The sequence below is a fragment of the Passer domesticus genome, chromosome 11 (genome assembly GCF_036417665.1).
Source record: "Passer domesticus isolate bPasDom1 chromosome 11, bPasDom1.hap1, whole genome shotgun sequence".
NCBI lineage: Eukaryota > Metazoa > Chordata > Aves > Passeriformes > Passeridae > Passer > Passer domesticus.
In genome coordinates, this window is record NC_087484.1 from 17,475,540 (window position 1) to 17,488,441 (window position 12,902).

At 43.9% G+C, this 12,902-nt stretch overlaps 1 protein-coding gene across 1 annotated transcript in view; it reads left to right on the forward strand.

Annotated features, from left to right (window-relative positions):
* Nucleotides 1-7,158, forward strand: part of EPHA4 (EPH receptor A4) — a 104,990-nt gene extending 97,832 nt beyond the window's left edge. Inside the window, exons 16-18 of the mRNA XM_064386026.1 lie at nucleotides 1,311-1,466; nucleotides 1,749-2,627; nucleotides 4,845-7,158. Of these exons, the coding sequence (XP_064242096.1) occupies nucleotides 1,311-1,466; nucleotides 1,749-1,863 (271 nt within the window). The 3' untranslated portion in view covers nucleotides 1,864-2,627; nucleotides 4,845-7,158. The remainder of the gene's footprint in view (nucleotides 1-1,310; nucleotides 1,467-1,748; nucleotides 2,628-4,844) is intronic.
* The last annotated feature ends 5,744 nt before the right edge of the window (nucleotides 7,159-12,902 follow it).

Here is a 12,902-nt window from a genome sequence, read left to right on the forward strand (position 1 = left end):
CGAGGCTTAAATAATTTACATGGTGAGAATCACAGTATGATCTGCTGTGATAATTTGCTTGAGGAATCAGGAGTATGAACTCCTCCATTTTGCTTTCTTTTCAATTTAGAGGTGCTCTTTGAAATATATAGGTTTTCCAATAATTAATAATCTGTTCAAGGTCATTCTGTGAGTGTGTGTTTATGTAAGTTAACAGCCTATTCAAGGTCATTTCACATTCATGGCTGTTTAGGAATATTTTTTTGTCTTCAGAATAGGAATTTCAAATATGCATATAACATTATTAATATATGACTTTATACATGAAGCATAATTATATATAAATAGGTTATCATCATTGGTCTTGTGTTAGATAATGCAGTAAAAGAGTTGAACCAAGTATTGCCAGCATGTACTCAATGCCTGAGGCAAGACCTAACCATGCTATTGCACACCTAGTCTTTGATGATGTGCATTTTCAAATAAATTGCTAAATGATAATTGTTTTGATTAGATAGATAACAGTAATTTATAGTGCTTTAATGAAGCTGTGACTTATGATATACATGAAATAGTGAATGCAATATTAATAAGAGAAGAAAATGTTGTAAAAATAATTATTGGCAAAACTGTGCAAGGCAAAATGAGAAGCACATTCCACAGTGCAAACAAAGATCAAAGCTTGTGTGATTCCCACCACTCCTGGCACACACTCGGTCAGGAATGGATTGATTAAAGAGGGGATTAACTCCCTGCTGTCCTGAGTTTGATTGAATGCACTGAGCAGACCTGGCTAGAAACAGGAGTTATCTGAACCTGCCCAGAGTTTTACCCTCCAAACCAGTCTGGCAGGGTGTGAGCTCCCAGTTCTTTGCACATACTTCAGCAGTGTTTCTATAGTTGCTGAGCTGAGGTCTGACACATGCAGGGTTGGCAACGTCTGGCATTGCTGCCCATGAGATACAGACCCAGCAGGCCAAATGCCTTCCAGCATCGCCATCTTCTTTGTTTTGGGGAGTAAAAGCATTTTCTGTGAACTTGGTTGTATCTGAGATGGAAATCATAAGCTATATTGTGGTTCAAGTTAGATCTCAAACCAAAAATAGAAACCTCAGGTGAAATTCATTCTTAGTAAAAATTGGCCCATTCCTTTGCATCTTGCTCAGTTTTGATCTGAGTTGATGTGCAGACCCACCAGTTTCTTTGGGCTCAGCCTCTTGCCCTTGCTTTCCCTCATCACTGAGGTTAATTGTTGCAGAGACCAAACTTTGGTTTGTGGTTCGTGATCCAGCTGACATTATTTCTCTGTCCTTTCACTGTTTGGCATCCAGACCTAGCACAGCCCTGCTGGATCCCAGCTCCCCTGAGTTCTCGGCGGTTGTTTCTGTCAGTGACTGGCTCCAAGCCATGAAAATGGAGCGATACAAGGATAACTTCACAGCTGCTGGCTATACCACCCTAGAGGCTGTGGTGCATATGAACCAGGAGTAAGTACTCAGCGATATAACAAAAAAACTGGTAAATCTGGATTTAATCAGCCTCTCTTGCTTTGTGCTGCATATCATTACACTCATTAAAGGAATGGAATGCCTTTCATTTGGATGGAGGATAACTTTAAAATGCCTCCACAATGCCTCTACTTATTTAATTAAACATTTCTGTACATCTGCTTTTGCTAATGCTGCTGGTGGTTGACTCTTAATATTTTTCTCTGCACCAGCATCTGATCCACCATTCTCAGCCCCTCGTTGTTCTCTTGCCTTCCACAGGGACCTGGCCAGGATCGGGATCACGGCCCTGGCACACCAGAACAAGATCCTGAGCAGCGTCCAAGCGATGCGCACCCAAATGCAACAGATGCACGGCAGGATGGTTCCCGTCTGAGCCAGCACTGAATAAACTCAAAACTCTTGAAATTAGTTTACCTCATCCATGCACTTTAATTGAAGAACTGCACTTTTTTTACTTCGTCTCCTCGCCCGTCGAAATCAAGATCTGCAGCATTGCTTGATGTACAGATTGCGGAACCCGAGCGTGTGTGTTGGGAGGGGGGCCTCCAGAAATGACGAGCCGTCGTTTGAAACCAGACCTGGAACAAATGGTTTCTTGGAACATACTTCTCTGTTGATCAATGATATGTAAAATACATGTATCTATATAAATATAAAGTCACATTCGAGTTTTGATGCTATGTTTGCTGCCAGATACTGTGCTTAAGAAACAACAGCATTACTTTCCTTCTCCCTGTGACCTGTAGGATTACAACCATAGTGTTTTATTTGTGGGTGAAACCACCGTTGTGTATCTTTCACTGGAATGAAGAATCTGCCCTAGGATATTCTTTGCAGACTTGATGCATCACTAACACCTTCAAAAACCTCAGTGAGAATATCATGTGGCTAATCAGTGCCTGCCAATTAGTGATCTACCCGTTTATGGGCTTGAGACGTGAAGTGACCCACCTTGTGGATTACTGGGCCAAACTGGACTTCTGGAGAGGTTCTTCTTGGCTATTGTGCCGTGCTGAAGCCTGCCATTGAAAGACTTTTGTGACCATCTTGCCAGTAGTCAGCTGTGACAATCGTGGCTGTGGAGCTTTCAGACTTCTTTTCTCTTTCAAGGAACTTACTCCCTTTGCCTCACGGAAGGTCAGTGGAAGTACTGTGTCCAACATATTCATGGTGCTTTATTTTGTAAGCTGTGCTAGGATTTCATCACTGTTGGGGGAAAATAAAAACTGCTGTGGTATGTGTTATTTGGGGTTCCTAACTGGTTTATAAGAATCTGTGCTGGTTTCCCAGACTAATTGCTGAGCCTTTCCCATTGTTTGCTTTATTTGATGGCAGTGAAAATTGCACTATCTCAAATTGCTCTCAGGCTGTTCCCTGGTAGGGTGTGCAGACAAGGTGTAGGAGTGTCTTGGGGCTCAGCTCAGTGCTGAGAGCTTGACCTCACTTCACACTGAGAGCAGTAGGGATGCCATTATGGTGTGGTTGGAAAAACTCAACATGAATGGATGCCACAGTGTAAAGTACAAATAGTCATAAATGCACCGAGAAGAACCAAAGACTTTTCCTGCATTCTCATGAACAGCAGTAAAAGCAATATTTGGGTTTTAGAAAAATGGGTTTCAGTTGTGGTGTCAGTGGTTTTATGGGAAAGGGAGCAGAAAAAATGGGATAGAGCATGCAGCCTTGCAGGTTTTGTGCAGTTTGGGTGTCAGGCAGGTTAACAGCTCATGCACTGTGATCCTGTTGGATCAGTTGTGGGAACCAAAATCCACTTTGAAAACCAGCCCTGTAGGGTGAGTATCTGGGATTATCAGGGCAGCTGTGGGTGTGTGCCAGGTGCAGGCTGCACAGCTGGGGCCTGACACCCCTCTGCAGGTATGGAAGGAAGGGTAAGGTAAGAGGGAGCATGGAAAAGCTGCCCTCTGCCTCCTCCAGGGAATGGGTAGGAGTTGAGTGACTGAAAGCATGTCCTGGCTTGCTAGGTGGAGGAGACTGCTTTGGCAATGTGGTTGTCCTCAGCAGGTCACACAGGATAAAGCTTTCTCCAGTAAAGCTCTGAACACATTGAGGCTTGAATTTATTTGTCATGAAGCTTTTATTACTCTTTTTGAACAGAGTATGTAAGTTAGATTCCTTTAAAGTCCTTCTGAGGACCAAAGTGATGAGATGACCTTAGAAAAAAGACGGGCCACTTATTCTGTGCTGAGCAGGAGGAGGATTTTCATGACATGTCCTTTAGAACTGACATTGCATTTCAGCTGTGCCAGGCACAATGTCAGAAAGGTGAGATTTATCGTTTAATGGCACTAAGACTGGTTCTTTAGTCTATAATATTTTGGTCCTATTCCACACCTGACAGTAAATTCAGAAATGATTTAGTGGCTTTATGGGTCAAACTTTCTTAATAATTGAGTTTATCCTAAATCCAAAACAGTTCACTCAGTTGGACAAATCACACATACTGTATTGTCACTCACATCACTTTTTTGTCACTTTTAACAATAACTTGCTGATTTTAACCACTAACTCTCCCTCACTCCCAACTCTCTCAGAGAACAACTTGTTCTGAATATGAGATGCTAAATTTGGATCCTGTCAAGTCATGACAGCTCAGTATAAACTGTTCTGCAGTATTACTTATAAAAGCTTTTCCATTTCAAGAAATTTAAGATTTCTTTAAAAAATCTACTTAAACCAGCATGTTTTAATGTCACTTTGCCAGGCAACATAAGAAGTAGTTACTCATTTTAAAGACCTGACATTTGTACTTTCAGCAGGAAAAATTCTTCTGCCTCTCAAGTGCAGAGATGCTTGAAGTTTCCTTGCTGTAAATCTGTTGCGTTCTGTTGAGATCATCTTTTTTGTCTAAAACCAAAATACACCCAATTTTCTGGCCAGTTTGTTAAATTGCTGTCTTGGAGTCTAGTAGTGGTAATTCAAAACAGTGCAATATTTTCCACACAAAATGGAAAACTGTGTCCCTATAGAATGAAAACTGTGAAGGCAGCTCAGATGCTGGGTTTTCAGCACTGCCACTGGTGGTTGTGTTTCCTGTGAGATAAAATATGGCCAAGAAGGGGCATCCACTGGAATGTGATTTTAGCTTGAAGAGAGCAGATGGAGGAAGGAAAAAAAAGGTGGCCCATGTAAATAAAGATAGAAAGATAGATTGGTTGGTTGCATATCTGTATGTAAGGCATGCCATGGAAGCAAGGCTTTGGAATAGTGTGAGGGAAGGATGAAGAACAGGGAAGGCAAATGGTTCCTGCCCTTTGAGCCCTGCCATTTGGGCAGGTCTGGGTGTCTATCTTGGAGCCTGTGGTTTAATATATTTAATTTGGATTCTCTTTTCAGGCAGGGAAATGGATTTTGCTTTCACAGCCTCGTAGCCCGTCCTGTTGATCACATTGACCATGGAGGAACACAAACCAGACATGAAGCCTTCTGGACCCACAGTTGCGTCTTCCAAAGCACTGATTCTGGAAAACACGTGCTGAACAGTCATCAGTCCCTGAAGAGAGTGTGACTTTTACTTTCTCTTTTTTTTTCCTGGGCCACCCACTCCGTTGTTTTTCTTCACTGAGCGATAACTAACTCGTTAAGACTCAGCACCCAGTTGTCACTTGAGGAATGTACTGTGTCAAAGCCCTGCAGACTTCTGGATTTTGGTTTTCCTCCTCTTCTGCTTTCTCTGCTTACCTTTGGTTTTATTTATATATTTTGTTGTTGACTCTCCTCATTCCCCTGGCTGTCACCTCTGCATCCCGGACGAATGAAGGTGACAGAGCACTACACATCTTACCATGGACGCCAGGCCAGGTGCCACAGCAAAGAACCCAGTTCCTGTGAGCTGCCTGTGTACATTGCTGAAGTGACATTTTACACTAAAGGTGCCATTGCAGTGATATAAATATATTTTTTTCCTTGAATGGATAATGGATTATTATCTCCTCCGGAAGGTGCGTACGTGTGCTTGTGTGCGTGTGTCGGCGTGCAAGTCACCTCGTGTGTAGAACTGCCTGTGAATGTGCCCCAGACACCTCTGTCCTGCGAGACCAGGCTGAGAGCTCATGTCTGAAATGATAGCAAGAACACACACATTAAGAAAGTGTTGCAATTTCTGTATCTGTAAGTGTATTTTTTAGCTGCCACACTAACGTTGTTGAGTAGTTCTGCAGCCTGAAACAGGGGCAATTTCCAGTTAGTTTTGGAGTAATGGATGCAGGATCTAAAGGGTGCTAAAGGTTTTTGTTAAGTGTTTATTCGTACTAGTGCCCTGCTCATGACCAAGAAGGACCAGTTTCTCAGTGGCAAGGTGGTGGAGGCAACACCTGCATCTCCATCCACTGGTAATCCTGAACTGAATTCTTACGTAGCCTTTTTTATCTGCAAAAATAGGATTTTAAAGACTTGTTGAATGCTAGCAAATATATGCAGTTCTTCCATTCACAGAAGCACCTTGCTCTCTGTGCAACGTAATAATCAGAACACTTCCCTGGTTCCCAGCACAGATAAGGAACAAAAATGCAACAAGACCTGTAAAGTTAACAGTTAGCAAGAGTTGTGCAGTGTGTCCTGTTCCTTGTGCAGTTGAAGAACAGTAGAAGACACTCCATGGCCCAGGGAGCAGTGCTGCAGCAGGCTGACACTACCTAGGAGAGCTTGCTGTGTTTGGAGAATCCACCCTGGTGTGGCGTGGGGCAGCTGGAGTGGAGCTGAGTGCCTGCACCCAGGGGACACAGGGCCACCAGCAGCTGGCAGGGGCAGGTGCCCGTGCTGCCCACGTGGACCAGGGGCTCTCGGGCACACGTGGGGCAGTCTGGACACGCAGCCCTGCCCAGAGCTGTGACCTGGTGTCCCCAGGTTGCTCCCATTCCCTCTTTCCCCCCCTCGCTGACCCTCCGTGGTAATTCCACCTGCTCTGAAGGAGCTGGAGCAGCAGGGCTGGCAGGGAAGCGAGGGCAGCTGGGCATGGCAGGGCACCAGGACGTGCCAGCTGTGCCTGGCAGAGGTGGCCACGGGCTGGGCCACCACAGGCTGCTCCAGACACTGCTGCCCTCGGGGACAGGCCACAGCTGGCTTGTCCCCCACGCCGAGTGTGTTCAATTGTCCTGCTCACACACCAATGGTTGATGTTTGTCCGGGTTTCTTGCTGTGCTAATTTTGTGATGGATCTTATGTATTAAAAATATATATGTATAAAATACAAAAAAAAAAAAAAAAAGCTGGTAAGTAACCAGTAAACAGGACTTAAAAAGCAGTATTTTTCTTTTATGTGACATTTTCATAACCAGAAAAAAAATCTGAAATACTAATCAGACAAATAAAAAGAGAGTGCATTTATTTTTTTGTATCACTGCAAGTATGTTGGAATATGCAAGGACTGTGTAAATTAGAATGTATGAGGCATATTATAATTTAGTTCATACTGAAAAATTCTAACAGCATTTCTTGGTTCGTGCATTTGAACGATCTCTGGGTTAGATATATAGATTTTTCTATTTTGTTTTAATTTGTAATTTTTTTCTCCCTCCGTGAATTTTAGGTACACATAACTTATGTCATTTATTTATGGTCTTTTATACCTAGTTTGTAAAATTGTAAAATAGCAAACAATGCAAACATTTGCATTTGAAAATAATAAAGTAGTTGCTGTACAAACCTGAAATGGACTATTTCTAATTATTGCATGCTGCTTTTAATGTGGAGTTTATCCACAACAGATACAGATAGAGAATTTGGAGTAACAGTCCTGGTGTTTGCCCCAAAGGGATTTATTCTCTTGAGCAGATTTCAGGTTTCCTTGCTGCTGTCCTGAGCCGTGGTGTTTGTGATGTGGGAAGGGTGCTGCAGCCAGGCTGCTTGGTAATAACATCAGTGATCCTTCCTTGGAGACCAGGTGCTATCCACGGGCACTGTGCCACAGAAAAACCTACAGGGCCATAATTTTTCCTGTTCATGACTGGGATTGGCTAGGGATGGTGTCCCTCCCCAGCTGGACCTTGCCTGAGGCCAGATGTCCTTGGCAGAGCTCCTGCAGGTATCACCGTGTCCTTTGGGCCAGGCTGTCACCCCTCCACGGCCTTGCTGCTGAGTTACTGCCCCGGGGCTACCTCTGCCTGTGCCAGTGGGCTCGTGTTGGACACCCTGGAAAGGGGGCAGGAGCAGCAGAAAATGGAGAGGAGCAGTTTCCCTGAGGAGGCTCCAAGCCAGAACTGAGCATGGATGCTGTGGAAAGGATGTTGCTGTGGGATGCCCGTGGGCTGTGGGTGCCAAGGGTGCAGTGGCCTCAGCCACCATCTCTACAGCAGGGCTGCTGCTTACTTTGGGATGCACAGGCCTTTAATTACCCAAACTACACATGGGCACCATTCATGGGAGGCAAAGAAACCACGGTGGCTCTTGTAGAATTTTTCTTAGGATTTTGAGCTATTTGAAAGAGATTTTGAACCAAACGAATAGGGAAAGACTCCAGTGATATCTGCAGAAGAGTATTGTGCAGTGCTGGTGCCCAAAAGCCCTGCTGCTAGCACTGGGTGGCTGTGATTTAAAGGCAAGGTCACCTTCAGTAGCTGGGTGAGGAGGGCAGCCAGCTGGGTGTTCTGATGAGTCTGGATTCAGCCAGTCAGACACCAAGGCAGATGTGTCATGGAAATGGAAACAGATTCCATTTCACACACACAAAGGTGTTTTACAAATTGTTTAGCTTCATTGGGAAATGGAAGAAGAACCTTTACATCTTTTTTTAAGAAACAACTGCTTCAAAATGTCCATTGAGGATTAAACACTTGAGTCCTTCCCTTCCTTCTGCTGACTCTCTGCTCTTTTCCCCTTTTAGCTCCCAAATCTAAGAAATCATTGTCTAGAAACTTTTTACTCCAATGGTTTAATTTACCTGCAAGTAAATGGATTTTACTGAAAGATTTCCTGGCCAAAAAGATATTTTTTCTCTCTCTACCCCTCATTCTTTCCACATATTTATAAAGCATCATGAGGTAAATGAATCTATTTTCACATAAAGCCTATATATTTGCATTTCATTCATGGTGAACTTCCCTGTCCTTGAGCTGAGCATGGAGTAGTGCAAAAAACAGATGTGGGGGCCACTGTAGACATGTCAGGAAAAACAAAATGTTTTTTGACAATTGCAAAGCCAAAAAAAAAAAAAGGCTTGTTATGCTCTAAATCAGCAACATGATTAAAACTAGAAGCTGGGTTTGAGGCCTTGACCTCAGTTATTTTACCCTTTCCCTTGCAGGGAAGTACCCTTGGGCCATTGACTGATCCTCTATTGAATGGGTTACAGACCCCTGACATACCTTATTTCTGGCAGTGGCCCTGAACATAATTCTTTGTTTATAGGAGCCTCTGAGAAAGTGATATGAATATGTAGACTTTTAAAAGTAAAATTAAAACCTAAAGCATTTCATTCCAATCAGTTTAGTAAAATGTATTCTCCATGGGTGGATGGAAAGAGTAGCCACAGGAATATGCTACATTAACTTGCTTTCATACATATACATGTATTTATGTATACATGGGTCAATTATATCCCAGTAATCTGCTCTGCATTACTAGCCTTTAACCAGACCAACAAAAGATGATATAAATCGTTGGTTTTTTAGTTCTCTTGAACTTATTACTCTCTTCTATAAAATATTGTAATTAATTAAATGGGTTGAGGCATTTTCAGACATTCACTTTTTGAAGACTATTTTTAAAATTAAAAAACCCCACTGGTCAGCAGAACAAAGCCATCATGAGGAGCCCAGCTCCCCTCCTGTTTCTGACGAGGTAACCAGCCTCCCCCAGGGTCAATAAGCATTTATAGGTGTGGGTAAGTGTCTACTGCCAATTTGTAATGATGCTGCTTGGCAAAGGGGTGCAGCAGCTCAGGTAATGAACTCCTGCTTCCCACTTGGATTTTCAGCCTTGCACTAAGCATCCTGCTGATGAAGTTAGCTAAACTGCACTCTAATCACCTTGGGGAGGGATTTTTCAGAAGCCAACCATGGCAGAGAGGAGCCACAGAAGGGGCTGAAGAGCTGTGTGGGGGGACCTGCTGTGCTGCCCTGGTGCCTCTCGTGCCCTGGAGCCTGCTGCAATCCGTGCCCTGAGCCAGCCTTGGAGGGAGCTGCCTCTTCCTTCCTGCCTGCCCTGCTCTGTGTCAGCCCTTCCTCACCACGACAGTGCCACTGGGATGGTGGAACAGTGTCCTGCCTCCTCCCACAGGCACTGAGGGGCCTGAGAAGGTCCAGGGTGTCACAGGGACCCCAGGAGATGTCTCTGAGCTCTCTGCAGAGCTGGGATGGGATTCTGCACTCATGAACATCATCAGGGTTTGGGCTGCTCAGCAGCTGAGGCTGGACAAATATTTCATGCTCTGGAAATGCAGATAGCAGCAGGGGAGTGGGCATTGGAGGTGCCAGTTTTCAGCAGGTTTAAATCCTAAAGCCCTTTAAGGATTCTGGCCTCAAGTTTTCAGAATGCTGTGGAGACCTGTGCCCTGTCATTGCCATGTGCCAGTGGAATCACCTGTAAAATCAGCGTGTAAGAATTCAGCACAGGAGTCCCCAGGGAGTGCCTGGTTCATCTGCTGAGCACATTAACCTGTGTCTGAGACCTTACCCAGCCAGCAGATTCACAGTGGGTGACAAGCATAAAAGACCATTTACTTCCACCTCTTTGGAAAATTGTTAAAATTCTGTTCAAAAAAATGCTTCATTAAAAAAGGAGTTAAAATTGAATGTTGATATTCTTCCACAATTAAAGAGGCTGGTGGGTTGATTGAAGCAGCGTAAATGAATGGCCTAGGAAAGGTGACACTGACAATTAAGGAAATAAGGATAAATGAGTTGATCAGAGCCTGCAGGTGGTATGAACTGATTTCACTGGGAGTGCCCTGACTTGCATCACCTTACAGATCTAGTTCTTATCTACGTGCCACATGAAACTTGGGCAATTCTGTTTGTATATTTCACCAGAAAATATATTTTCAAGTGCGGTTTGGCAATGACTCAAGCAGTGATAGCACATTTAGGCTGGTCTTTTTGTCTGTTGATTTTTTTTTATGTGGCCATTACTCATACAAATATTTGCAGTACTTGTTGAACAATACAAAATAATGGTATCCAACAACAGACAGGAGGGTTTCTGTGGAGTCCTGCAACTCCTGGCTTTGTCAGCTTCTGTTCTCAGGTTTGATGGCAGAGGAGTTTTATTTGCTCAAATGGTCGGGATTGCAGCATGACATCCTCAAAGACCATTTTTGTCATGTTTGCAGACTCTCCCAGAGCTCCACTGCGGCTGTCTGAAGAGGCAGGACATCCATGTGCCTGCAGGAGCCCTGGGAATGGCAGAGCCAGGATCAGCAGCCCTGAATAAACTGTTGTGTTCCCAGCAGCACCAGCAGGGCAGGGCTGGTTCAGGTGTTGGAGATTCACCCACACTGGTCCTGTCCCACACTGGGCAGGGTGGCTCTGGGGAAGGCAGGCAGCAGAGCCCAAGCAGTGGCAGCTGCTGAGCAGCTCCACTTTTCCTGTGCCCAGAGACACTGCTCTCTTTAGTGTGAGTTCAAAAAGTGATGTCTGTAAGCTTTTCTTCTACAGATGCTGCTTCACATTTCACCTGCTTTTGTCTGCACACCAGGCTGCACCCTGTTAGGAACCACTTTTGACTTAGACAGAATTTTGGAAATTATTAGTTTTGGAGTCAGTTTATCACCCTGAACAGGTGGAAGAGATCATCAACAATTTTTAATCAGCTTTGAAAGTGGGTGTAGTTGATCCAAGAACAAAACAGCATTCACCAAGTACTAAATCCAATCAACCGTGGGTGACTGATTACTTTTAGCTTTCTTAATTGATTGACTGTGGCAGTTCTATGAAGGAGCTATTCTGAAACCCAAAGAAATCCACACAAGTGTTTCAATTATTGGAATAGCTTGTAGGTGATGTGTTAAACCTGTGTTTGTCTTCAACAGTACTGTGTGTTATAAGCCAAATACATAGATGGGTGTGCAAGGGGTCTGCTGGAATAATGGATGGATTTTTCCTTTTGCTTAGTAATGAGTTAAATACTGGAAGGCATAGGTTTATGGATCCTTTGAAAAAGGTTTTAGGAGTTTTTCCCAGTTAAAAGCTCCTAGTAGAAGCCTAGTAGCATCTAGCAATGGAATTTTCAAACAGAGGCTCTTTTCACCCTGGCAAAGTAGCACAAAATCTACCTGCATCTGTCTGTGTGTAAGTGAAATTGCCTTTTACACACACAGGTGCATGAGAAGAGCTCTGTTCTGGCTGGCTGTGCTGGAGCAGCTCTGAGCACTGCTGCTCAGCTCCTCGGTGTCCCTGTGGCAGAGCTGCCCTGCTGAGGACACGCTGGACTCTGCACTGACACGCCAAGTGGGCACACTGCTCTGGAGGATGGGGCCTGAGCTCACTGTGCAGGGGCTTATCTGTCCCAGGGCTGCCCTTAGGACACAATTCAGGCAGGCTTTGTAACACCAGTGTCAGATTTTTTCTGGTATTTTACCTCACTGACAGCTGCTTTTACTCGCACAGCTGAAAAGGAACCTGTCAGGTCCTGAAGCATGGCTTTCCCAGCAATGTGTTCTAGGGCAAATCATTAATGCCATTATTCTTTTATTTTCAACACAGGCAGACAACTCCAGCTGGCAATGAATGTGCATTGATGCCTTTGGTATGATAGAGAGCAGCCTGTCAGAAGGTGACTCAGACCCAAATAAAGGTACCAGCCCTCACTGAACAGGGCTCAGTCATCACCCTCAGCTCTCAGACATGTCTGCTGATGGGTTGGGACCAAGGCTCTTGTGGGCTGATTGAGAACTTTTCTAAAAATACTTCTGAACCTGGGAATTCTAGTCCAGAGTGTAACAATCAGAATCCCTGGGTGCAAAACCCTTCCCTGTAAAGCACAGACTTATTCTTGGGTCAACTTCGTTTTACTAATAACAGTAAGAAATTCCTTGGGAGTATTTTAATATAATAAATAATATTTTAATATAAAAATAATGTTTTCTTGTCATAAAACAATCCAGTCACATCAATATGTTCCTGAGCTTGGTTTGAGAGTTGGGGTGGGACTGTTGATGTATTAAAATGAAAGGAAATTCAGTTGGCAAAATTCTTTCTCAGGGGACACTTTTTACCTGTAAATAGGGGTGGTTTGGTTAAGGAAAAAGACAAATACACTGCTGACATTGTATCTTTTTGCTACCCTGACTTTCAGCTGCATTATTCTTGCTTCCATCTGTGGATTATACAACAGGTTTTCTTCAACATGCCCTTTTCAAGGTGTATAAAATCAGCAGTGGTCAATGTGCATCTAGCCTTTGCCAGCTGTGGAAATTCTCCAAGGTGTATCACAGCTGCTGGGCATCTTTTAATTGCAAGC